The sequence below is a fragment of the Lonchura striata genome, chromosome 10, assembly GCF_050655825.1.
Source record: "Lonchura striata isolate lonStrDom1 chromosome 10, ASM5065582v1, whole genome shotgun sequence".
Taxonomy (NCBI): Eukaryota; Metazoa; Chordata; class Aves; order Passeriformes; family Estrildidae; genus Lonchura; species Lonchura striata.
Genome location: NC_140712.1, coordinates 4,314,783 through 4,342,736, shown reverse-complemented (window position 1 = coordinate 4,342,736; position 27,954 = coordinate 4,314,783). Strand labels below are relative to the sequence as shown.

The 27,954-nt window shown below is 39.7% G+C and overlaps 1 protein-coding gene across 5 annotated transcripts in view; it reads right to left on the bottom strand.

Moving 5' to 3' along the window:
• Positions 1 to 286: 286 nt before the first annotated feature.
• USP3 (ubiquitin specific peptidase 3) overlaps positions 287 to 27,954 on the bottom strand; it is a 48,858-nt gene continuing 21,190 nt past the window's right edge. For 3 of the 5 annotated variants that reach the window (XM_021548309.4, XM_021548310.4, XM_085588151.1), the window contains 14 exons: positions 26,513 to 26,573; positions 24,641 to 24,772; positions 18,749 to 18,832; positions 17,194 to 17,275; positions 14,965 to 15,047; positions 14,297 to 14,410; positions 13,537 to 13,650; positions 8,025 to 8,171; positions 6,078 to 6,184; positions 5,827 to 5,907; positions 5,020 to 5,138; positions 4,757 to 4,870; positions 4,566 to 4,633; positions 287 to 3,769 (listed from right to left, as the gene is read on the bottom strand). In XM_021548309.4, the coding sequence (XP_021403984.1) occupies positions 3,604 to 3,769; positions 4,566 to 4,633; positions 4,757 to 4,870; positions 5,020 to 5,138; positions 5,827 to 5,907; positions 6,078 to 6,184; positions 8,025 to 8,171; positions 13,537 to 13,650; positions 14,297 to 14,410; positions 14,965 to 15,047; positions 17,194 to 17,275; positions 18,749 to 18,832; positions 24,641 to 24,772; positions 26,513 to 26,573 (1,472 nt within the window). In that variant the 3' untranslated portion in view covers positions 287 to 3,603. The remainder of the gene's footprint in view (positions 3,770 to 4,565; positions 4,634 to 4,756; positions 4,871 to 5,019; positions 5,139 to 5,826; positions 5,908 to 6,077; positions 6,185 to 8,024; positions 8,172 to 13,536; positions 13,651 to 14,296; positions 14,411 to 14,964; positions 15,048 to 17,193; positions 17,276 to 18,748; positions 18,833 to 24,640; positions 24,773 to 26,512; positions 26,574 to 27,954) is intronic. The other 2 variants (XM_085588148.1, XM_085588150.1) reach the window with 1 other exon arrangement.

The following is a 27,954-nucleotide window of genomic DNA, read 5'->3' as shown; positions in this document are numbered from 1 at the left end:
GGGTTAGGTGCTAAGTTTGGTAGAGGTGTTACAGAGTTAGGAACACTGCAATTGCTTTATTTTGTTTTTCCCAGAGCATGATACAGTATTCTGCAATTTGTGTTCAGAGGATATACACCAATGATCTGCAAGCCTGTAGAAGGACAAGAGAAGTTTCATTTTCTAAGGAAAGGAGACACTTTAATGGCACGTTTTCCATAAACACACTATGTGATGAGATATAATTCACATTCATCCTGGAAATGCTCCAGAAACACACAAAATGAGCACAGTCAGTAATCCTCACTGAAAATTACACACAAGATTTTAATGGTAAACAATTACAACTATGGCACTACAGTACTTGAGAATATCCTAAAGCATGTTGGAATCAGCTGTCAAGGTGCCCATTACCTCATCAGTAAGACACAGACACATCAGTAATGAAACATTGCTGGGGGAATTCTTAACACAATGTGTTACACTTCCCACTGATTTAGTAAAATCTTCACAAATGGCCTCCTGTTTTTGATACAAATCCACTATCCCTTCCTGTCTCAAACTTAACTCTCCTCTCTTGCTGACATTTAGGAACTGGACATTTTGTAGTTTTGATTGACATAAATAATGGCTCCAGTTGTATACATGGCTAAACAATCAGTAACAAAAGGACGACCTTTGATTGAACACATTTTGGTGAAAAAGATGCAAGTCTTTGAACTGTAGATAGCAGTTGCTGCTTACAGAGCAGTCTCAAGCAAGAAAAAAAATTCTTGCTAGCTAGTGTGTACTATGATGAGCAGTAAGTAGAAAAAACCTTCTGGCTTAAATGAAAGAGATATTCCCCACCACAATTGAGTAGATAAACATAGGATATACAAGCTAGGTTAAAAAGGTAATACTAGGCCAGGTGCAGTTTATGTTACTGGTTTCAGTGCTCAGTTACTTTTTTTCTTTTGACACCACACTGAATAGAATACAGTGGATAAGCAAAGTTCTCCACCAGGAAGAGAAATACTTGTGTTGCCACAACAAACTGTTCATACTGTCCATCTGAGTTTGCAGTGGGAGAAAGTTAAATTAGGAAAGGATTTACAATGTACTTGTTCCAGCAAAGCATATGGCTGAGTCCTGAGCAGCACATGCTGCAAGGACAGCCTCCTGTGATTGCATCGTGTTCCCAGACCAGCCCCACGTGGCCCTGCTGGAGACACCACTGCCCAGGAGCTGTGTGGGACACAGTAAATGGGACTGAAAGAAAATGCTCAAATGAGAACGTAACTCTGATCCAAACAATTGCTGACAAGGCGATTAAAATAAGTGAATGTTGCTGAAGATTACAAATTTAAATTTCTAAAAATACAGAAAGGCACATTTACATCACTGTTTTGCAAGAGCACTGCATACACCTGACTACTTAAGTTAAACTGCTGCTGGTGCTGAGATAGTTGTGTATTTTAAACTTGGCATTTTCAAAGGTAAATTCTAAAGAAATCCGGTCTAAGCAGCATGCAGAGAAAACACAGCTAAAGGTGGTATCTGCGTAGCTACCTGTGAGCAGCAGGAAGGGCAGGGAAGTGATACAATGCTTTACCTTTCTGTTTTCTGCTTGTGTTAAGTATCAGTAACCTATTCTCATTGATTAGAAGAAAGACTGCCTGTAAGGAAGGGAAGGTGACAAACTATCTACAGCTTAAAGCAATGACAAGTTCTAGTTACTGTTCAACTTGTTTAATGTTCAAGTAAAAGACAACATCCTTATAAATATGTCACTATATCAAATAACTATAGTCTTAACCTGTGTACATACTCAAAACCCATTAGCTATGCTGAACAATTTCTGCAGTTTTAGATTAAGCCAATTTCTCCCTTTCCTGGTTTAAGATGCTCTGACAAAGCTCCCAAGAATGCCTCTGTACCAAATGCTTGATTGTGATTTGTCCTTTACCCTGGCCTGTGAACAGCCAGCAGGACCCCAGGGCAAGGCACTGCTGTGCACTCCCTGTGCCCCAGGTTGCTCTGGTCCACTCTAGCCCCCACTCCCTGTCCTTCAGGGGCATTAACTAAAATAGTACTCCCAGCTGGAGTTTTCAGGCAACTGCATTTTCTAGTTAACACAAGTAAGAGCTGGTGTTTGGTGGTGGAACTCTCCACGAACTGTATTCTCCTCTTAACAGATCTTTCAGGAGGTCCAGCTCCTTGCTTGGTACAAGAGAGCCAGCTAGAAAGGAGAGACTGGGGGAACAGATATGAATGAATTTCATGTTTTCTGTCAGATTCCACTATAGCTTTGGCAGTAGTGGTTTTCCTGTCTGCCTTTCCCATCATAATAGCTGACTTCCACTCATCAGCAGTAGAGCTAAAACTGGTCTGGGTTTTTTAAGCATAGTTTTTCTCTTTTACATAGCCAGGTTTTAGAAACTGCACTGTGACTCCAGTGTTCACTTAGAGACTGAACAAAAATGCCACCCTGGGCCAGTGTGTAAATGCCACAGGAGCTCTCTGAGCCTGCTACAGTCACAAGCATGCTTGGCTTAGCACTTTCCTTCTGAAGGCTCTGCTGTGAGAGACTGAGCATACTCCCTTGAGTTTACATTTGAACTGACAGAACAATTTCATGCAAAGCACCTGCAACACAATCTGTTTCCTCCCGCTTCCAAGTGAACTGTAGCCATGGAGCAGAGCTGCATTTAGACCTATGCCTGTTCTCACAAACCCCAGCCCTTGGGGTACTTCCAATTCCCACTAGGAACTAAGGGGTTCTATTGGGATTCTACTGCCAGGAAGTCTCCCCATTTTCAAGCACATAAGTGTTCATGATCCAATTTCAGGATGACAATCTAAACCAAGAGATGTCTAATGCAATTCAGGTTCAGTTATCAAACCATAAAAGGCAACATAATTTAGACAGGTAAAGATAATTGTTTTAAATATGCAGGCGGTAGGGGGCAGTATATCTGAGGAGCACAGTAATTAAATTGCAGTATTGATATAATTAAATCAACTGTTTATTTACAATGATTCCTGAAAGTCACCAACCTGAATACACACCAATATAGCAGCAATTACCTGGTCTATTTAATGATGTTATATTGCCTCTCTTCTGCAGACAAAGGATGATTGGTCACTGTTTAAGTTTCTTGCACAAGGGAAAAAATAATACGTGCAAACAATTTATTGATTTAAAGAGATTAAATCCTATCTACATAATAGAACTGAGAACAGTATAAAGTTGTATTGCTTTTCATGATCAAAAGCTATTTATCTTGCTTGTAAGGAGGACAGAGTTTTTTTGATGTAAATGTGCCTTTAGAAAGTGAGAACTGAAAATATTACTACAAAAAAGTCAAATAACTATTTCATGAAACTATATATATAAAAAGTGAGTTATCACAACTAAAGCAGCAAATCAAAATCTGCTGAGGTTTTCTGGTATAACTAAAAAAAAGTTAGTTTGTGTCCAAGTTCCGTAAATCAAATGCTACCTTTGACACAACAGAATAAAAACTCACAAGAGGAAATTGCAAAGTGCACAATGAAATTAGTAAGTCTTGGATCAAGTATTTATGGAAAAATGGAAACGTTTCTCCGGTGGACTTGATAAGTAAGAATGCAAAGGAGGTATTATAGTTTCTCTGCTCCAGGCTTGGCTTGGCGCTCCACATAGAAGAGGATGTAGGCCTTGGCCTTACCCACAGTCTCCTCGTCGGTCAGCGTTACAGTACTGTCATTGAAGTGGAACCAGCGGCCCTCGTGCGCTGCATACGCTGTGTAGTGGCCAGAACCAACACTGTGGAGCAGGCAGAGGGACAACAGTCAGGGACACTCCTCACTGAGGCACCGTCTCCTCAGGTTAAGGGACTGCCAGCAGCCTGAGGAAGGAAGGTACCCACAGCCCTGCACAGCCAATGCTTCTCTTTTGGAGCTGTGGGGCTTACAGTTCTTCAAATTAAAGTTCTACAAGAACACACTGTCTTGTCCCTTCTACTGTTACTCTCAACAGATCTGTCCAGGGCTGGGAAAAGTTAAAAGACTCCCAGTAACTTTACTTCAAAATATGCCCAGCTCCATCCCTGGGCATGCCTGTGAGCCTTCACTGCTGTGACAGGAAAGGTAATGGTGATGATCTTTTTCACCATACACATCTTTGGGCGGCAGTTGTTCCAAGCATGTTCATACACTTCCTTAGCATAAATGCAAATGTACCTTTCAATATGAATAAAAAGAGGAAAAAATAATCCTGTTTTATAGTAAGAATTTCTAAATGAGACATTATTTCCTGGAAGGCCCCCTGACTCCTTCTCTTGGTTTAGGGCTTTTTTATTTGTAGAGGCACTAGACTATTTTCATTTCATCTCACACATGTAGTCATTAACCCCAAAGGCTGCCAGGGGACATTTACAGGCCTGACTCTATTGGACCTATCAAAATTAACTCAGCTTAGCTCCCTGCCAGCTTATAAACTATGGCTTATTTCCCCCAGTTAAAATACATGTCCCGGGGACAGAAACCCCTTCATTATCTCTGCATGCACCTGAGTGGGAGAAGGTCTGTGCCAGGAGGACAGGCTGGCTCCATGTACTCACCCTGAGCCGTGATGCACAACCACAGCCACGAGGTCATACAGGCAGCTCTCTGGGCCACTATTTTCAGGCTGTAGTAGGGAAAAAAAAAACAAAACAGAAAACTGTTCAAATCTCAGTACATCCTGTAATTTGTAATAGAGACATATGCCATGGAACAAATTCCTGCAGGAGGCATCAGTAGGTCTTCTTACCTCTAACAAGTAGCATTTCATGTCTAGGCCTCGCAAGGGAAACTCAACATACGTATCAACCTTGTTTCTCAGATATGCTGTCCAGTGAAAGCGTTTCAAGTGTAAGCATAGCACCTGCAAGGGGACAGGTATAAAAGGTGTATTAGAGGAGGAAGCTGAACTCAATGCTGAACACTGCAATAGCCATGGGGAGGAAGAAGTCTTGCTTGAACCATTATTTCCTTTGACATTTTGTCACCGTTATTTCTTATGCTTATACAAACCTTTGGTAGTTTCTGAATCCAGAATTTTTTGGTGGACTTCTGTTTTTTTTTGCATTTGTGACACATGTAAAGCTCTGTCTCATCAAGTTCTTCCAGGTCTGTAAAACTGCGAAGACAATCTAGAAAAAGCAGATACATCAAGTGGTTTTTGTAACAAGAAATACAACAAATACAGCAATATAGGTGTGCTCATCTGCTGCAACCATTCTAGTTATATCCATCTGAGCAGCAAAAAAGCTGTGTAATATTTTAATACAATAATGTATTGTAACATGCAACCTTGCCTGTTCCTGAAAGCAGCTAGAAGTAGTTTGAAAGAAACAAACAGGCATTCAAAAAATCTCCATCTTCCAAACCAGATTCCATCCAACATAGAGCAAAACTGCTTTCAAACAAAGATAAATTATTTTATGTTGAATATTCAACTTTCAAAGCCTGTTTGGCTTTAGATACAAAGTGAATAGACATGACAGCAGGGTTTTGTTGAATATTTTCATGATTGTCAGCAAGTCTGTTCGCAAATCTGTAAAAAATAACATCCTGTAAAAACTAAGTCAGTAACACTACTGCTGCCCAACCTGCTGGACTGCATTGATGTGGTTCAAATGCAGAACCCCCAAGAGCCACCCTCACTGTGGGCACGGGCACATGCATCCGAGGACAGAGCCCAAGTGAACACCCATAGGAAACACTGTGTGTTTCCATGCTCAGATCAGTGTCTGGAAGAGTGAACTACATTAGAAATGCTCCGATTAGAAAGAAAATCCTCTTAGGCCTGGTATGATTTCACTGGCCAGGCACTCTTACCTCGTAGCGTGCACATTGGTCCACTCTCTTGGTTTTTAGTACGTTTATTTCTGAACTGACTTGGAATATCTAGCGAAAGGTCTAGAAAAGCAGTGATTTAAAAAACAAAATTAGGGCTCAATAGAACAATGCCTAGTCTTTTCAGGCTGACACTCTGGGTCTGTCACGTGACATCTAAATATATAAAGATTCAGATTTAATCTTCTGCTCTAAGTCACACAGTATTTGGAACACAAGAGGCAGCATCTTACCTAGGAATGGGTCAAACTTTCTAGATTCAGTCCCACATATTAGGCAATTGACTTCATTTTGAAGAATGCCTCCGAAAATGGCAGTGACAACAGTAGACGCTCCATTTCTAGACAAATCACATCAGAGAAGTACAGTCAGCCAGGAAACCTGAGCTGAATTCCCAACACCTGTCCAATGTTTGGTGCTCACACCTCCTGCTGTCAGGCCAAGCAATTAAACAGGGAATGAATGCTCCAGGCAGAACAGGCACTGCAGCTGCCCAGGGACACACATCTACACCGCTTTATCTTGGACCTAAAGAAAGGGTGAACTAGGGGGCTCTAGGCAGATGCTCAAACTGAAAGTGTTGTGCTGCAGCTGGGTGCATTTCTATAGTAGAGCTGTACTGGATGCTCACACAGTTCCAGGATTTTAACACTGTAATTAAGACTTCATCTGAAACAAAAATTATTTCTTCAGTAGGTCAAGCATATTTTTGTTTTAACTCTACTTTCTTACGTGTGCTTTGACTTTTCTGAGCATATTTCTACACTTCACTGCCAATGGCAGCTTAAGTTGCATTAAGACATGATAAACAATGTGCAAGATCAGCATTGTTCTCTAAGCTTTCAGTACTCTCCTACTGATTTTTTTTAGCAGATTATGTAATAGGCCTGCTTCTCACAGTCCAATTTAAAAAACACACAAATTTTAAGTTATGTTATTATGCAGTACTAAGTCTTGCAGAAACCTGTGTTCCTTGCCTGCACTCCAACTATATCTTTACAGCTCATCTCAACACTTCCTGAGCAATGAAACAGATGCTCAAATGGACTGGTGCACAACAAGAGAGCTTTCACAGCCTATTTATTACTTTACTGGAAGCATTAAAAGTGCCCTCACAAGAAGGGCAGCTTACCCCATGTCACTGAGCAATTGAACAGCCCTTCTAAAGACAAATCTACAGTAGATAGGTGAACAAATGTTAAATTCCCCTGGATTTTGATATCCAAAATACTGACAAAACAAAATCAGTTTAGATTTCAAATATATGTCAATTCTACAAACATTTTAAGATTCTTCTGGGGGATTTTGAAGCATCAGCAACATAACATAAATGCAGTAAAGAGCACAGTCTGAACTTAGTTAGGCTTTCTCTAATAAAGCATCTATAAAATCCTGCATCTCAGGCCAGCTTGCTCTGTCCTAATCAGCATAGAAGGAAAAACTCAAATTCTAGTTTTCTGTAGGGAAGGAAGGACTTAGGGACCAAATGTGCAGGCTGATCTGACAACTTTCCTTCCTGAAGCAAATAAAAGGTTTTCTCTCTTGTGAGACTTTCAATCTAAGAGAAAACACAGCTAGGACAGAGCTCAGAAAAAAAAATAGTATTTTGAGAAGTACAGAAAGAAGAGCGAAACACCCAAATTACACCTGTTTCAAGGTACACAGTAGCATGAAAATCAAAATTATGCACAAAAAAAAGCACCAACTGTAACTGTCAAGTGATACATGACATCACCTGCAGGAAAACTGACTTCAAGTGCTAACTGCACTACTCATTTATCCAGGAGGTCTGCTCACAATTTAAACATCAAAATTGCTGGCCATCGTTTTCACTCCTGCGGCATTCAGGCTATCACTCTAAGACAATTATACTGTCTGGGGAGAAGAAAGAATTCTATAGGGTATAGAAAATACAGACTAGTGAATTAAGATGTCTTCACAACTTAGCCTGTATGCACACTCACACCTATGAAAACTGCTGATCTAAGACATTTCCTTTTGAAGGGACACAGATCGTACAGAATGCTCATCTTCATAACCTACAGTTTTGCACTGCCTGAAGTTAGAAGCACTGAAGAAAACTTAGAACAACGAACCCTGAATCTGGAATTCCAGAGCCACCATATGCAGAAACATGCAAAGGCATGAAGGCTTTGAAAAAATTAAAAATCATTTCTTACATGCAACATTTGTTGCTTGCAGACAGGCTAGAATTTTCTTGCAAGATTACTGAACGTGAAACACCGTTGAAGCCACCCTGGAGTTCCAGGTGTAGATGGTCCAAAAGGTAACGCATGAACTCGTGAGCATCCTGTTGCTGGTATCCCCTTAAGAGAAAAAGAAACAACAGCAAAAATTGCTTTAAGGCAATACACAGCAAGCACTAGGGTCACAGGAAAAATACCCTTTGCTTGTTTAATCCTACTGAGCAGACTTTCCATATGTGCTTGGTACCAAGAAAGTTTTCCAAGTAGCCTCGGGAAAGACGCAGCAATGCCCTGACAAATTAAGTCATTTTAGTCCTTTGTGGCTCACACTCTCTGCATGCCTCTTGTGAGAATGGAGAAAACTTTAAGAATATACAATTCAAATGATAGGAAGAGAAAGCAGGGAGCAGCAGAATCCTGCCATGTGCTCACAGAACACACTGCACCTAATGAAGCTGCCACATTGTTCCTGGCCTCACCAGCCCTGCCGGTGCCAGGGCCATCCCAGGACTGTGTCCCTGTTAAATGAAATACACAATGGATGGCAGCAGTGGTTTCTCCTCTGTCTCCTTTGGTACTATGTTTGATTTGTGCCTCAGCAGAACTGCTTTGAATCTCATTCAGACAGGGCACTATTTGTCCCTGCTTTGAATCAGACAGAAATTAAGGTCAATATATTGTAATCTCCAACCTGGTAAGATTCTAAAGAAAGACACCACAAAATGCATTGTTCATGTGGGATGCAGAATCAGTATTTCTGAGTGGTTCTCATTCAGTCACTGATCCCACTCACTTTGGCAAGTACAGGTGTTTGTCTGTTTAGTGCCCTCCTCAGCAAAGGCAGGAATTTAGTCTCTAGGTTTGTTTTCCACATGCATCTTTCAGCATCAATATGAAGTCTGAAATAATTTAAGATGAGAGCACCATTTCTTCTAGGATGAGATCCACAGCCATGCTCAGAGTTGCACACTTCCCCTGCATAATTCATTCTCTGGGAGAGGGAGGAAATGGTGGGGGGTATTTAGAGCATCTCTTGTGCATTTACATTTGGTAGGACGGGGCTCCAGTCTTATATGTGCTATTCCATCAGCAGCAATGCTCAACCACTGTTATTATTTCAACACTTAAGAAACCTTACCAAAAAGAACAGAGAAGGGTAAAACATGCCTTTTAAGTTATTTAAGCTAAATCATGCATCAAATTCAACAAACAATTGCTGTTCACTTGCCATTAAGCTGCACACTAAGACAAAGAATGATAGGCTACATAGTGAAACCCTGAAAGCTTGTGCAACACTGATGTTAAGTGTGTGCAGGTCATTGTAGGCCTAAACTACAGAAATCCCTACACAGCAAGAGCTGGCTTCCCCTCCACCTCCTGTCCTCATAAACTGTTTTATCAGGCTTCCCCTTTTCCACCTCAAAAGCCCTGCCTAAGTGCTGGCAACAACTGACAGGTAGGAATGTCTGGGAGAGAAATATAAATGGGTATATAAATGTGAGTACTCAGGGGAGGGAAAATCCTGTAAGATTCATGGCAGAGTACCCAGAGGTGGAGAGAAATGCTAACAGACTGACAGCAACAGAAATATGCAATGTGAGGCTGATGTTCTTAGTGAGGAGCACAGATGCGCCCAATAAGAGTATTGCTAAGAGATAACAGAATAAAAATAAAAAATCTCACCCTGCAGGATTACAGTAATGCTTTCTTCCAAACCAGCAGCTTTAAAATAAATCAAAGAATCTGTATATAGACACATGGGCAGCACTGCCTACCTTTTACAACAGAAAACTCAGCACTCAGAAACACTACTGTGCTTCAACAGGCCACTATCTTGGCCTGTACAGCCAAGATAGGACTTACTGTCCCAAAGTTGCAAATTAATTATACATTTGGTAAAACAAAGTAGTAAAACCAAATTCCACTTTAAAGCTGCATGCTAATTGTGCAGGGCTTTGAAGTTGCCATGGTACCACAGGATTTGCTTAGTTTACTGAATACAGATTTCTTCAATAACCACATAAGACACCACACTAAACAGCTGAAGCTTAAATGTAGGGAAGGTCTTTGCCTCAGATACCTTTTTGACATGATAATTCCTCTAAAAGAGTTTGGCACACTTGGTCTGCAACAAATAAGCCTCAGGAATTGTTCCACTTTGTTGACTGTGTTCCTGGTGCATGTATTTATACTTGCATAGAAGTATGCTAATTATAGATGGAAAATTCTTTGAATTTGTTAAGATGCATAATTATAGATACAGATCTTTAAAAGGACACGATGATATGGACAATGCACTGTTTAAAATAAATTATGTTAAAGCCCTTCAGCAAAAAACAGAGTTACTCTGATAGTCTGCTTGTGTAACAAAACTGATGTCTATCCATCTGAAGCAATTCAATTCAAGCCCACTCCCAATACTTTTTCCCAGTGACAAGAGGATAGGATATAAAGAGGATCAGTTACCAGGAAAATAGAGTACATTACTTATACAGCAGTAAATCAGCAAAACACACATCTTGCAACTGGCATGAGGCTGCAGAGCTGCAGCACAACTGCAGCCATGGACTAGGAGCAAGAGAGCACAGAGGCCCTGCAGTTGTGCCTGTAGTAATTACAAATGGCATTTTCTACTCCCTGCTGCAGTGGAAAGGGGCACAGAGGGCAGCAGAGGCAGCAGCTTCTTCTATAACCCTCCTCAGGGAGAGCAGCACTCACAGTCCTTCACTTTAACATCCAAAATCTCATTGGACTAAAACAACTGAACCTATTTCCAGCTGCTCCTCCCTTTGCCCCACCACTTCAGGGCTCCATAAGCACACCCCAAAATGGCTGGTGTGCTGCTAGCAGACTGCTGGCTCCATCTTTCTTCCACACATCTGTCCATCTGCCTTCTCGTCCCCATCTCCCAGGGACCACACAACTGTAATTTCAACATCCTTAGCTTTTAAAAGGTTCAACTAAGCACTGAACAAATTCAAATTTTCTCCCTGCATCATGTGGGAGCAGGGACCTGCTGAAAGTGGCTGCCTCTATTCCCTCATTTGATTTTATGAGTTCCCTTATCAATTAATCGTGGACATGCTCCCAGAAATCTGGGAATAAAAAGGGAAGAGGGACAACCCCAAAAAGGAGCACTTTTTATTTTAAAACCTGGGATAAAATCCACAGTGCTGAAAATTTGCTTGGGGAACTTCAAGGAACAGGTTCCTCACTTGGTCTAACAAGAATTATAGAGAAGCCTATAATAGGGAAACTGGCCACAGATATAAGGGATGATTATTTTTTTGCCTATAATGTTTTGGTCACTGCTGGCAACTACTGGTATTAAACTTCCTTGATTCTCAGAACCAAATGAAACATAACTAGCAGTGTGAAGAACAGAATAAACAGATTTGTGTATTTTGGGTTATTCATTAAGTAGGTGTGTTCTCAGCATCTTTTCAGCACTGCTAGAGATATAACAGGTAAGAGAACATCTTTATTATGTGAGAACATGGAGCGACTGTAGTGTTTTTGGTTTGCCAATCTGAGTTTTTTGGTTAACACACCAATTAATGTAGTGGGTTTACTGCTGGCCAAACACCAGTGTACTCACTAGAATTATTTATTCATTTTTTGCTGCAAGATAAGGATTAGGAGGAGAGCAAAGCAGGCTTAAAACTTTAAAGGGCATAAAGAAAACTGTATTAACCAAACTAAAAGAAAAATAATAAGCAATCAGAATAAACCTTCCGAACACTTCTCCTTCCAACTCTTCTTTCTTTTCCCGCTGACAACGTAAAGAGACAAAATTTGGTATTTTCAGTCAGTTTATTACTTTTAAAATAACCTTTTTTTCAGTTTACTTAGGGAGAGAAGTCTTTCTTGCCATGTCATGGAGATTTTTTCACAAGAAAGAGTTTTTTCATGGTTTGAATTTTCACTAATAGCAGCCACCTGGAAATTTACAATTGTGAAGTCTCTCCTACATTTGGTAGTTTTTTCACAACTACTACCATGAGTCATTTCAGTTTATTGGGGTGCAGTTTTACAGATGAGCTGTTCTAGTATAGAGGCAAAAGTTTTCTTCATCTATTTTTGGGAAACAGAGGTCTCTTCTTTTATCCCTGGGGCAAGGTTTTTTATCTCTTTCATTTCTCTTTCTCTAAGCTTTTCATCAAATTACAGCTACTTCGATATCGGCTTGCTTTAGTATTGGTGCTTTTGCTCATGGCAACACTACATCTCTCCAAGGCGTTTTATGAGTTATAGGGAAAAAAGTCTGATGTATTTATTATATATTCACCATAGCTTTATAAGAGAATTTTAGCTTAAGACTAGGTCTTTATTTTTTTTTTTTTTTACCTCACTTGAGCTTTGGCTCTTTTTACTTGTTGATGTTAGTGTCTTTATGTTGTCCTTTTAATGTGCTTTTAATTTTCTTTATTTGATTTGGGAGAAGTGGTGCTGGCAGGTTTTTTGTTTTTAAATGGAATTTTGTAAAACTGAAAGACTTAATTTTATTTGGGCTTTGCACTAGGAAATGGCTTTTTCTTGTTGGTTACATGATTTCTGCCAGGCACTAGCTGTGGAGGTTCACAGCATTGATTTCTACTGTTTCTGCTCTTCTGAATGGGATTTTATTGTTAGTGGTGATTTCACAGAGATGTATTTCACTTTTTAAAGTGGTTTAACAGGGTGTCAGTATATAAAATTAGCTATCTGATTGGTTTTGTCAGGTCCAAAGGAAGCTGTTAAGGTTTTTATAGGGAATTACTTCCGTAGTTGGTGGATTTTTTTCCTTAACTAAAAACCAAACTATGTTAAACTACACCAGCAACTTGCCTTCATCACAATATATCCTAACAGGTTTCAGTGTTCCTTTGAAAGAGGTTTGGGGGTCAAGCCAGGGAGACCTTGGAGAGGAATGATACTTGAGTTTACTTGGATAACCTTTTCCACTTTCTCGTCTGTTTTGTAAGTATGGGCCCAGAATGCTTATTATGCACAGGATTTTTCTCTTATAGCCCTTATATCATGTCCAGCCGGTGAATACTGTACTTTGAGAGAATCAAGGCAGTTTAAGCCAGTATGTTTGCATTTAGACCTATAGGTGCTGTATCTTTTTTAATCTGCCTACATAATTTTCTTATTGCAGCCAAGCCTGGGTTCTGTCAACACTCTGCACTTGGCACTTACCAACCAGTCAACAGCTTGATTATTTCAAAGCACTAGCTCAAAGGTACAATTACCACTGTTTCTCATGTGAGAGCTCTATTCTCTCTGAAACTGCTACATGTGGTAGAGAAGGGCAGAAGGCAAAAGCAAGCACTACTTATGAACAGAAAACTGTTGATCAAAGCAAAGATCCTTTGCAAAGCACATCTATAGGCATATGGAAAGCTGCACAGACGGCATCCTGTGGATGCAGCCTATTTTAGAGTATGACACCAGCAATATGCGGTTGCAGTCAAGAATACTGTTATTTTTTAAAAAAACTTACCTAAAATTTGGCATTATTTTCCAAACAACGTAAAATAAAGACTCTGGACTAAATGCAGTTTGGCTTCCTTGCCATAAAGCACAGAGTGTCTTTCTGAATTCTTCCACAAGTGAACTGTAAAGAAAGTAAGAGCTGGTGTTTAATGTGGGTTTGTTTACAACCCTTAGGGGTTTACTTGTTCACTGGTACACATATGAGACATTAGCTGGGTTAAGACTGTAATGACTGGGTAAATATCCTTTCCAGTAGCTTCAAAGATTTTACATCCAAAATCCTACCCATAATTGTTGAAGACACACAGATTCGGAAAATTACATTTCGGATGTTCAGGACTGACTCATGTGAACACCTATGCACTGTTTGTCATTTTAGTGGTGACTCTGCTAACATCATCTGTGTAACACTTGCTCAAACAACCTACAGATCATCAATCACCAACTCCTGGACTTTTTGTAGTAGTGGTCACAGTAGGTTGACTTGCAGTCACATCCTCATGGCTCTATTTTAGCTGGAAGTCAGTAGGATAATATCTTGCAGCCCTCTTATCAAAAGGACTTCTTAACATGATTTAACATGTCACACTCCAACGCTACCTGATGTATCTGACTGCAGCATCAGACCTGCAACAGCAAGCTGCAAGTGATACAAGTTTCTTTCTTTGTAGACAACTATTCTTCTGTGTCTCTGTCCCCTGTGAATTGTGCAATACCCAAAGTGTCTAGTGGCACAGCAAAGAGCTCACAAGGCATACACAGCTTACACATTATTATCCCCCTGGCTCCTGGTGTGGTAAGTTCGTCGCCCTGCCGTCTTCCCATTCCTCAGCTCCACTGCAGGCAACTCTTTGAAGTAACAGCAAAACTGCTGAATGTTACTAGGAAAAATGAAATAAGAATGAAAACCTTAAAGGGCAGAGAAAAAGGATAATATTATGTATTCTGGAGCTTGTTCTTTGAAATGCATAAACACCACTTCATGCAGTGACAAAGGCTGGCAATCACAAACCGTTCAAGAGACAAGAAACACTGTAGCAAATACCTTCTGTCAGTAACTATGCAGATCTGAAAATACCACTGTCATTTCAGCTTCCTAAAATAATAACATTTTGGCTCTGCTTTGACTAAGAGATACCCTGCCAGACTGAACTATCATTTCCTAACAACCCAGACTTGCATTTGCTGATGAAGTTAACAGATTTTACTGGCCTCGGCAGTGAAGGGGAACTTTCCTGTTCTGCCAAGGACATGGCACGTTTCCTCTGGAATGTTGTACCACAGGATGTGCCTCATACCATGAAACACCATTTTATCAACCCCCACACACCCATTCCTGCAAATTCAGGTACACTTCTGTCCAGTGGGAACATGCCAAATTCACCTGCCTAATGCTACAGCCCTCTGAGACTGGTGGGAGAGCTGTGGTGGGTACCTGAGTGACTGAAGGATTGCGTTCATGAAACAAGTGTTCCCCAGGTTCCGAAGGCCTGTGGCACAAAGGGCAGCGGTGCTTCCCTAGAATGAGAACAATTAGGTTACAGAAAGATTTATCACTGCCTCCACCACCTTCCCTCTCTCCAGGAGCCATCACTGTTGGATCAAGCACAGATCTGAACAATAACCAACTACACTGAGTGCAGCTGCAAAGCCAAAGTAACCACCTCAGCAGCTCAAACCGCCCTGAAGCTTCATCTTGACGTGAAAACTCTTTCTTACTCACTCCTGTCAAGAGAAAACAATACTACATCTTTTCCTGTGCAAATAGATCTAGAATAGGACAACACAGTTAATCACAGGCTGTTATTGCCAAGGATTTTTGAGTGTGTATGTTAAATATTCACACTCCAATAGTGTTCAGTGACAACTGGACAGCAATTTCCCTACAGTGCCTTTGAAAAATGAAAGTATCAATCCTCATCCATCTTTTCCCATGTCTAATATGCACAATGTGGCCACTTCCAGGTTGTTTTTAAGTCACCAGCAGTAGTCTGAGTCTCAGTGGGATTCTGTGGTGGCCAGAAGGGTTTTTGTAAGACAACAGCATTTATTTGGGAAATAAACAGTCAAGTTAGACTGTGCAAAGAAGAGGCAAAGAGTTGAAAAAAGAGAAGCAAAATACACACCATTTACAGCCTAGAACAATGAACTCACAGATGAACTTGCTTTTTGTCAAATTATCTCCAGGCTGTGTGGGAAGTAAAGGGAAGAAAAATGTGGACAACACTGCATTTATGATTCTAGAATCTGCAACATTTGGACACATTCCAGTATCCACAAAATACCACACTGGGAAGTTCATCAAATTTCTGGACATTCTTCATTGTTCTAACAGAATTTAAAAGCTGGGCTATCTCAAAGTGCAAACACCACAGTGTCCTGAGCACATTCTTTTCTCACTCTTGTCCCAAGCACCACAGCACAGCACTAATGTACACAGCATCACCCCTGCAGTTCAAGATAAGATTCAATATGCCAATAATAAAAAAGAATCTGTTGTTAGAGGCAGTAGAGAAGTATTCATAAAACTGACAAAACAGCACAGAGTAGGAAGAATAAAATAAGCATTTAGTTCAAGCTTTCTAATTCTGTCTTGTCCCTATCTAAATGTTGTCTGGAATTTTTCTTTTGTTTTTTACTGGCTTTCAATTTTCCAGATGCTGTGTACTGCCATAGCAAGAAAGCCCTACTATTTCTCCCAGGCTTCCTCAATCTCTACAAGATTGGGACAGTACAGGAAGCGTAGACAGCACATTCAGACAACCCCAAACTGACTGTAATAGTGCATTTTTTAAGTAACTAAACTCCTCCAGACTTTGCCAAACAGCAGTCAACTGTTTAGCTCCACCCCAGGCTCTTATTCCCCATACACAGTCTCTCAGGCAGTTGTTCCTATGGCTAAAGGAGCTGCTGCTCCAGCTCCCTTTGGTGACATTGCTGTCCCACAGCCTAAAAGCTCTGCTTCATCTCTCCCCTATTTTCCCAAGGGTGAAAATGAACCAGTTGAATATAGCTGGCTCAGTATTTCCCATCTCCATTCTCAAATTCTGGGAGAAATTATGAAAATAAGAAAATCCCTTAATCCAATCTGTGCAGGAGAGACATCTGACTTGCAATTCTTTCTTTGGAAGAAATGATGCAGCCCTTCAGCCATCTAGCCAGGGCTGGATCCTCCTCTCATGGGTGCTACCCTGAAGATCTGAAGTTAAAATAGCAGGAAGATGAAATGAGAAGAAAAGCTTAAAAATAGTCCATAGCTTCCTCTTGAAAGCAAGTTTTACTGAGCTCTTTAAAAAAACTGGTAACATTTTTTTACTTTTTCCTAATAATTACTCTTAGCCTCCCTCAAGAGTGTACCTCCTCCTTTGCCTTCTGCACCTGGGGAAGTAAAAACCAAAAAAACCAAAACATGACAAAAGCTCCTTGACTGCTGAGAAAGGCAAATCTCCATCTGGACATGAAACCCTTCTGATGCCCAGGAAAGCTCAGTCTACACCAAATGCAGCAGAGTATCAGCCATGTTTGTGTGTGAAGGGGCTTTTTCAGGTGTGTGGCTAGAAGATGCTAAAGTGCACCAAGCATAATTTCAGTCTAGGCCAACTATAAACCTCAGCAGGTTTACAAAAACCCTTTAAACTCACTGTACCAGATCTGTTGTACTTACATTTACTTTCAATAACTTGCTGTTCAGAGATGAGTTTTCCAATAGTTTTCGTTTCCTGTGTCGGTCTGATGTAAAGGCTGAACTGTTGGAAAGCAATTAAAAGCAGTTATTTAACAGAAAAAACAGTGTATTGTGTGGAATGGACCAGAGAAAATCGACCCATGTTTAACAAAGTGATTCCATCTGTCACCAGTTGTCACTGACAGCAAAAAGGCTCCCCATTGCTGTAGTCTGAAATTGGCTGCACCTCCCTCAAGGCACAGCCCCATGGCCCACCAGTAAGTTAATGCAGGATGTTCTGCTCAGGGATGTCTGCCCTCAAGAATGGCCTTAGAAGCAGCTACTTGTCATCTAAAATATTAATCCTCCTACGTCAAAGAAATTAAGTTCTTCTGTCAGGAAAATAATTTAAGCCTTTAAAAATACAACTTCAAAAAATCAGGACAAAATTAAGTTACCAAAACTCAAGAATATGTGGAATGTTAGTACTTGCATATTATAGCTGACTTCTCTTACTTAATTAAAAATATATGAAGTTCTAACAATTGTGTAATACTAAGTTACAAAAATAATCGCTTAGTCTTTTGCACATCAATGGGAATTAATGGCCCCTCAATCAAACCAGTTGATGATTTCTCTCTCGTTTGATCCTGAAATCATAGCTTATTTCAGGGTTTGGTTGGTAGGTTTTTTCCTTTTTCTTTTATTTTTAAATTAAAACACCCTCCAAGCATTCAAAAACCACCATTACACGAAAAGGAAGCCTGCACTGTATCTTTTACCTCCCAAGAAGTAAGATGGCTTGGATGTTTCCAATTCACTTCTTGATATACTTAAATATCTTTACATCTCATAATGCACCTGATAAGGCCGTTAAAAGAGGATGGAATATAATGAAAATATTAATATAACCTATCAATTAATCAATACACTTAGCTCAGGGAGGATCCAGAGATTTCCCAGATCACAGGAATTTCATAGCAGGAGTCCTGTGTGAATTCAGGGGCATTCCGATGTATACGGAAGCACTGAATGCACCCATTTTTCTGCTTGGCATTAGGCAAGATTTTCAGGCCAATTGTGCAAGCACTCTTTGCTCTCTAGGACTGGCCACAGCACATACATCACCCAGGACTAGACTACTTGCTTTCCAGTGGAACAGCACCAGACAGAAGCAAAGGAAAAAAAATGTCTCTTCTGTGCAGTTCCAAGTTCATAAGTCTTCTTAATCTTTTTGCTAGCAAATCAAACTGTACAATTAATATGAAGACTACTTCCACCTGCACTTCTTGAATTTCTCTGATACAAAAAGCTTATTCTGGTTTTTTGACATAGCTCTGACAACAGAACAAGACATATGATCATGATCAATCAAATCCATTTGTTCTGCACCTCTGCTTCTCAGTGATGAAAAGGTTTTTAAACATTGTCAGACACACAGAAGGATTAAGACACATGTAATTAGATATATATACACATATGAAATAAATACCACTTCAATGATGCACTATTACAAGTCTGCCCAAGGCAGTCTGGGTGCAAACAAACTACTTACTTTTCCAAGTTCTGTAGGTGCTCTCTGACCTTCTGTACCAGGCCAAGCTTGGTATCATTGACTACAAAATCATCACAGCGATAACTGCAAGAAAAACATTTTTCAAAATATGCAAGGTACCTCAGAAAAGCAGATCAAACCACACAAGCCTATGTGTGGAAAGCACCAAAGGGATCCAGTGGAAGATTGTGAGAACTGGGGAGCACAACTCACACTGAACTTGGTTCCCTCCAAGAAACACCCTCCAGCAGAAGAGGGTACAGGAACCATCTTATTACATGGGTTTTCTGCTAGTTTTGTTCTTTATTAGAAATCAAAAGTATGATGTACTGCCTGGCCCAAGGCAGAATTCCAGTTCAACAAAAACTGAAACAGTGTAATGAAAAGCAGACTCAGTAGTCTATCCACAGATTTATCAGAAAAGACCAACGGACCCCCTGGTAAACAGAATACAAAGCTTTTATTAATTTTTAAACTATTTTAACATTGTAAAGTTATCACTGAAACCTGAAGTGCTGAACAGATATATACAAAACACAAAAGTCTGTGCTACTGAAAAAATACAAGGGAAGACAGAGAGATCACTTGAGTTTTCCAAAGTCAGGCCAGAAGTCTGTGGCAACTTGCACCTCATGCTTAACCACAAATATCATTCAATCACTCATCAGTTTCTCTACATACTGTGATGTGTCAAATTACAGCTTCAAATTTTGGCAGGCAAGTGAGTAAATGAGGAACATTAACTTTGGGTATGTTTAATATCAGAACTGCAGCTATGTCTCTCCTTTCCCTTTGGCACAAGAGTGACTCAAATGCAAAATACATCATCATCACCACCTCAGGCTGTTCCTCTGCTGGAGCAGATCCACATTTGCTTCCTAATATAATGAAGCTACTGATTTCACACACAACTGGAATTCACAACACTCTTTGTTGCATAAATCTGCAGGTATTGCCAGTGTTACTTTGAACCCTACATTCTTGAAAAGGCTACAGAGTTGAGAAAGTAAGGTCCTTGACACTGAATGGAATCCCTAAGATCAGTGTGTTCGGTACAGCTCTCTGGCCACAGGGAGCAATGCACAACTTTACCAAGCATTGTCCTGGGGAAAGGCTGTGAGAAGATCAAAGAAAAGAATGATAAATATTTATTTTCTTCACTTCCTGCACCTGTTGTGAACATGTGGACTGTATTACGGAGATTTGATTACCAAAGGGTGATTTCTTACCTGGCCAATGGTGATGGTGTTTAGATTGAAGGACCAATTGGGTCCATCTGTATCATGACTGTAAGGGCAATGGGTTTCTTAGTAAGTATAGTGTAATAAAGTGATTGATCAGCCTTCTGAGATTCATGAAGTCAATGCTAATTATTAGCCAGCTGGGTGCCTGTGACAACATTATGGGTACTTACACAAGATCTAGAAATCAGTAAGATTACCAGTATTTTTTTTTTTACATTTTTAAAGATGGCTACAGACCAAGTTTAGTTTGGGAAGGGGAAGAAGTCTGTTAATGTGCTTATTTTTCAGCCACCCCTTAAGTAGTCCTTGTCAGCTTTTTCAGCCACCTACAAAAACCTAATGAGGTGCTCCTGTATTTGGCACTCCCACAGGACCCAACTCTCAGGCCAACACTCAGAGCACACGAGCCCTGTCAGCTAATACACAGCATGAGACTCCTGAGCAGGAGCACCCCAGCTGCACCAGCAGTCACACTGCTATGAATGCTGAAGTAGCTACTGTTGAGAAAGCAGGGGATGGAGGCAGATACAGGCTCACTGAAACCCTCAATAAGAACTTACTGCTGAAAGATGATTTCATTGCTTCCATGCCCTGAAGATCACATTAACCTTTTTTTTACACACCATTTTAGCACTTGCCCCAAGATGGAAGAATAAACCCAAATGCATCAGTAAATGTCAGGGTCCTCCCTACACTGGAAAAGTAATTGTAAGTTTCACTTAAAATCAAGACAATCTCCTATTTCTCTTTTTAATAGGTAGGTTTTTTAAAAAACCTCTCTTGCAACAATGAGGATATAGCACTAGCTATTAGAAATAACAGCAGTACCTCCAAACTATCTTGGATAACCTACATAAACAGATTTAGAAGTAGTTTATGTTTTAGTAACTTAAATTTGCTAAGCCCACACACCTGAAGGGTAAACTGCTGAGAAACTACATCCTATATATGAAGCTGCCATTCAAAACAGCTGCTTAATTTGTGATCCTCAGGATTATCACAAATTAACAAACACATTTTTTAGATACAGTAGCTCTAAAACATGCTTTAACAGCAATGACATAGAACAAATTCTATACCTTGCATAGGGTCCCTTATATGGCTTAGCACAGCATCTTCCTCTATACACTCTATTTTTAGGACCTCTGCTACCACCAAGACCTGGCCTCATTTGCTTCTAAAATGGCAATAAGCCAGTGAATGTATGCACTGCTCTGGGAACATGAGCGCTTACTACTGTTACAGTGCTTAGGAGGGACAGAACTTCATGCTGTGTTTAAAAACCCTGACTAGCTCTGAAGAATTTGAAAGATAGGAAAAATTAAGAAAACCTAGGTTTCCTTAGTTATGGCAACATCTTTTATGAATAAACAAAGAGCTCACATTTTACTGTCTGGATAAAAGGCTTTTACTCTTCTTATTTTCACTGATTGTAGAATACAAAATGATAGTACTAAGCAATCTCATTTTCCAATGCTCATGGCACCAACACAGTAAGTCTGGTTTGTTTTTTAAAGGCGACCCTCTTCACAGAGACTAAAAAGAATTTTTTTAAGTCCTTGACAGTTGGTTATTTTTACACCAGCCAGGAACACACACACACACACACCCCTGACACAACTGTGCCCCTTTATGGGATAACAAAGAGGGTAATGGATGACAAATCTGACTTGCAAACTGTGTCTGGGATTAAATGAACACAGGAAACATATTATGGAAATATATAAACAGGGGAGCCTTTCTTCTTCAGTGACAACTGTCTGTTCACCAGCACAGAGAAAACCAATTTACAAGAGTCCTCTTTCAGGAAAGTAGGGTTCTTACACGTATCATTTTACTTCTCATGCACAAAAAAACTCCTCACACAGAATGGGAAGGCACCCTATGACAGTTTGAAGGCAAAAAGGATCTGTACTTCTTGCAAACTCTTTGCGTGTACTACTTTAGAACTAACTGAAAGGCTGATTACTTCCAAAAAGGACTCTTTCTCAACAGTTCAGGTCTCAAGCATAATTTACTCTGAGTGTTTACTATTGCATCTATTGTCTCAAAATGACCAAAGCATCAAGAAGAGAGCTGTACTCTCATAACAAAATATTAACAAATTCTCTCAACTTTTCCACTGGTAAAACTGAGCAGTTGAATAGGAGGACTGAGTAAGCAAAGAACATGACCCTCTGAAAAGACTGCATTACAGGTTATGGCACAGCCAAAGGAAGGCAAAGGATCAAATGCTGCCTTCTTGGAAAGCCCATACAGGCCTGTTCACTGATACTATCATGCAAGCCAAGGAACACAGTAAATTTGGATCTGTAGGATAAAAATGGAACAAGAGCATCCTACTCAACTTTGTGCAGTAAACAGAACTGCACATAAAAATATAAAAGCCGGCACTGCATCAAAATATCTGCATTATTTTTACAGTAGAAATAAAATTCAATTAAGTCTTAGGATGGTATTTTATTGACTTTCAAATTACTGAGGCAGCCCACACTGGTAGCATAAAATATTCATCTTTACATAGAAGTTCACTTAAAAGAACCACCATGGCATACACTTAAGACTGGCTACTGGATTCATGTCTACACTGCAGTTCACAAATAGGCTTTTCAAAGCTACTGAAAGCCCATTCACTCTACATATAAAATTCATAATAACTAATTATGTCTCAAATTTACCCAAACTATTAGCTTTAACTGGCAGCAGCCTCCACAGTACTGTCCAAAACAAAGCGGGAAAAGTTGATCTGGATGCCTTCTGTTTCATCTTTAAACTTCTGTGCTCATTTCAACTGGGTACAGTAACAAATTCAGGTATCTTTCCCTGACTATCATGTGGGAAAAACCTGAAATATCCTAAATGAAAGCAAAGACAAACTGCTTTTGAAACTTGTTCAACTCCACATTAGCACAGGAGTTATAATTTGCTGGTGAATTACCCACACAACAGGAACTCCCCAAGGCAAAACTGGCTACAGTTAGTTCCAGTTCATCCATAGATGACTCAGCCCTCAACTACAGCAGAAAACACATCACATGCTGAACTGCTTCCCTTCTGTGTTCCCACAAACACACCTCCCCAGGTGCAGGTCTGCCTGCCCTGCCCAGCACAGCTGGGGTCAGTAACAGATCTCACAGCCCTCAGTCTGGCTGCTGGTATTTTGCAATGACCACACGGGGTTTGGGATAAGGTCAGCAGGGTGCTCAGACTTGCAGCTGTAACTCATCAAGCCTCAGCAAGTTTGGAACACTGTTCGTCGTAATGGAGATATAATCAATGACTGGAAGACAGGGTATAATTCAAACAAAACAAAAATCCACAACACAGAACTCAGCTGCTACCAATACTGATTGGGAAAGTAAAACTAGCTTCTCACAGCTATCACAATGCTGGTAAACTGTGCCTATTTACTCCTTGGAAAACTTGACTGTTTTCTCATGTATTCACATAGGTGCAATAAAAATGTTGGTCATTAAAATAAATGCAAATAAAAGCAAAATTCCCCTACCCTTTGGTCTATGCTTAAACACCTTCAGCTGCTTCCACCATCTGAGCAGCTTTTGAGTTGCTTCGAACAACATTTCTTCAGGTGAAATCACATAATTGGGGTTTTACTTGCAGGGGATGAAAATATTTGTTATTGTTCATTCCTCATAAAACTGGATACCCAAACTTCATCAAACAGATTTTTTTCCCTAATGAACTACCCAAAAGACACCCAACTATTTGAACCTATTAGAGCAGCCACATATCCAGTAATTTTACAAGACCATAACAGGGATTTCCCCGAGATTTACACTGCTCAAATCCTACACTGCCACACTGCACAAATAACAACACAGATGGCAAACCATGGAGCAGCTGCAAATGTGGAAGCACGTCAGCAGGTTTGCTTAAGGGGGAGAAGGATGGAGGATTCTGAGGCAACAAGTAGTGCTTTCCACTGACTCCCAGTCTTTGCCCTCAAGGGAACAAGGACTGTGGAGAATCCAACATTAGTAGCATCAATATTAAGTTTCCCTGGAGAGTGCGGATCACACTGCAAGAACCCCACAGAAGGAATCAGCACAGGCCACTGTTCTGTTTAAAGAAATATTTCTGATTGTTTTCCTTACTCATGCCAGAGACTTGATGCTGCTTCCCAACAGGATCAGCCACTTTTCCTGACTCATAGAAGGAACATGCACAAACTCAACTCGAGTTCAGATCTCTTGGGCTGGAACTACAGTGTAATAGTTTACCTTCTGAATCCTGACAAATATAGGGTATGTGAAAGGCTCACCAGCTTGATGAAAGGAGCAACACCAACCAAACACCTTTCACAATCAAGAAGATTGGGTCTCCACATACCCCAAAGCACATAGACACAACTCCAAACCCCATAAGCACTTATTTCAAAAGGTTTCTTCTCTGTTTAAGACATTTGACATGTGAGAGTTTAGTTACAGCCAGTAACTGTACAGTTCCACAATACACATGGAAAAGCAGAGTGTTCCAAGAAGACAGGTATGGAGATCAAAAGATGAAAAAGAGGTATGGAAATCAAAAGATGCTCAAAAACGAGTGTAATATAATGCTGCACAAGAGTCTGATGTTTTCACCTTCTAGTATATGAAAAGTTGTCAAATTACAGTATTAAAACCCTTACCAGTATGTACTGTAACTACTGCAATCCATACACACAGTATGCTGAACTTTCTCCTGTTTTTCTGTTTTCTTATGATTGGTCATAGGAATCTGTGCATCTTCATAATGCTTTTTTGCATGGCCATTCACATATCTAAAATAAATGTAAAAGAAATAAGTTTATACTTCTAAACAGCTAATCAACATTCATTAAAAAATAGGAATAAAAAAGGCATCCAATATTTACACCAGCATTAAAAAAGACAATTCACTTGTGTGAAAACACTGGTCAACTTTTCTAATGTTTTCCCCCTGTACTCTCTCCTGTGGTTCAAACTGGCCCCTCTCTCTCCTTAACAAAATCCCAGGATCTGTGCTCCTAACAGATTAATGCACTTCCACAACTGAGAAAATCCTGAACTCCCTTTTCCTGTACCAGTAGTGAAGTTAGTTCTCTGTGCTGCCTTCACATATACTCTTCTTACAGCTCTACATTTCTCCCCCAGCACTTGTGTTTGGGATCCCTTTAACAGCATGCTGACTCCCATTTTCAGCTTTCCCATTCTACAGCATGATTTGATGTTACAGTAATTGAGTTCATGAACTTGAGCTCTAGAGCTTGTGGTTACATAAGGGAATAAGAAATCTAAAATTCTGCAGCTCTTTTGCTGACACAATGAGCATTTTCATGCTCAAAGTTTGAGATATAGGAAATTAAGCACCTTTAATTAAAAAAAAAAAAGAAGAGCACTAAGGTGTATTTTATCTTCTTAATCAATTATTTTCCATTCTAAGAATGGGAGCCATTTGGAAAGACAAAAAACCCTGCATGAGTAACTGACTCATTATCTATACACATGCACATAAGAAAGGCTATCTGGAGACAGAAGTAATTTTTTTAAAGATTAGTAACAATTAAAATATTCCAATTATTTATTGCACACCATTGCATACCATGAAGTATCTTCCCCTCTCTTAGCTCCCACCAAGTATAAATTTATTAAATAAATAAATAGAGGGGAAAAAGGGGCCAGTGTCAAAAACTTTTAATAGGACATATTATTAAAACTGTAGCACATAGTGATACACGGATTAAACTAACAAAACCTGGAGTTCATTCAATCCACTTTAAAAGACAAAATCATTAAGTTTAATGATGCTTTCCCAGAATAACAGCACACCAGCACAGATGTTACCCAACAGAAAAAAACACATTCACATCTCAGATACTGTCTAAATGTCAACATTAACTGCATTCCATTAATATGTGCATCTCAAACATTTATGTAGCAGCACATTTTCTACAATTATCCTGACATAAATAACAGCACTGACTGTATAATTCCTCCACAATTTATTTGTACATCAGCTAATACAGACATTAAGGTGAAGCTGGAAGGAATTCTGATGGCAGTTACTTATTACCTGTTATGGCAATAACTTTAGGTCCAAAATTACACTGCAGTACATTTAAGCTATTTTCAGTCTCAGCTGAATAGCTGCTGTTTCTCTCAAAATAAGTTGTGCCAACTTGTGGCTTTGCAACAGTTCTTATTCTGTTTATCTTATCACAAAACAGACATCTTCCACAGAATGGAACTTTACAATAATATACTAAATTATCAGTTCTCCACACACTTTTTGAACTGAGCAATTTACTGCCCACTTTACTTTAGAAACCCAATGAAATAAAGCCCCATATCTTGAATATAATCTCTGGACTCTCATAAAGACTCCAGAGCAAAGACCCATGTTAAGCATAAACATACAATGTTAAATGAGATAATGAAAGGTTTCTTTCAGGGAAATTTTGAACAAACTGCCTCAGAGTCAAGCAACAATGGAGAAAGATAAAGGTCTGATCAAAAGATTTGCACACTAACACTGTACCCACCTTCCGCAATGGACACTCGAACATGTCAGACAGACCCAGGGACTTTTATTTGACCGGCACACTATAAGAGATTTTTTAAAAAAGCGTCAAATGAATGAAGTCTACTTCATTTTAAAATACAATACAAAAATATCAGAATGACAAAAACACTGGCAAACCTTCCAGTTTTTTCTTTTGGCTTATAACAACAGTCCAGTGAATGCAGGATAAAAAGCTATGGCACTTCTGTTTCATAAAACTTGTTCTACAAAAAACCGGTTTACAGAAGATATTGCAAGAAAGCCTGGCAATCTGATAAGAAGCAAACAGAATAAATTACTGTGCAATGCATGGTAATGCACACCATTTAGACAATGTACATTCCTACGCTGCAGTGCTGATGTAGAATTTATCCATAATGACTTCACCCTCAGTGCCACACAAGCAGCTGAAAGGTTAAAATGTAACACCAGTGCTTTGCTTCACAATCTACTCAAGGAGATGGTATCTAAGTTTTTGGCTGCCATATTTAAGTCTAGAAAATTTAAAATATGGATGTTTTAAGCTAAAGGGCTTAAACATTAAAAAAAACCAAAACAAAAAACCCACAAAAAAACCCCAAAAACCAAACACTAAAAAGAGGTGAAACACCATCCCAGGGCCCAGGGTAGGGCCACAGACATGGGATATTCCAACTCTAATTTCCAACCCAGCAGGTCACTGAAAGAGGGATGCTACAAAATACAACACTTAGATTTGAATGAAATAAAATTGTTAACAACTATCCATTACCACAGAATTTACAAAAATAATATTATACTTCCAAATACCCAACTAATTTGATGAGAAAATGAAAATGCTAAGTGCACTGCTACAAAGGCAGAGAACAAAAATAAAATACAACTTTGATCAGCCACAAAATACACAAGTGTATGATACCAGACCCACAAATTTTACACACCATAAATTTCTGCTGCTTGGAGCAGCCAGTGAAGAGAGTCACAAAGGAAAGAAAAGGCATTGGGAATTAAGGGTCTGTGAGGCCAGAGAGCAGAAAGACAAAAAGGACTGCCTCTGGTTCTACATGTAAATTACTTATATCGTTATTCATTGAGAGAAAGCTTGAGAACAGCACTCCCTTTCTGGAGTCACACCTTAAAACAAGAACTGAAGCAGTACAGAAGCTGCACCAGGGTAGGATCATCAGAGCAGGCTGATTCAGGACTTGAAGCAAAACTAAAAATATAGTTCACCAAGCGATGAACCATGGTACACAGTAAACTGTTAAGATCCAAGACTATCAGAGAAAACCAAGCTAAGAAAAGTCGTTTCTTTATCAAATTAAATGTTCATTAGAAAGGAAGGAGTCAATTTTGATTCAACAGAAAACTGACAAACTTAGCTATTTAGAAGAGCTAATACATTTTTCCACTACCAGATTTTACCTTTTTATTTAAATCGGG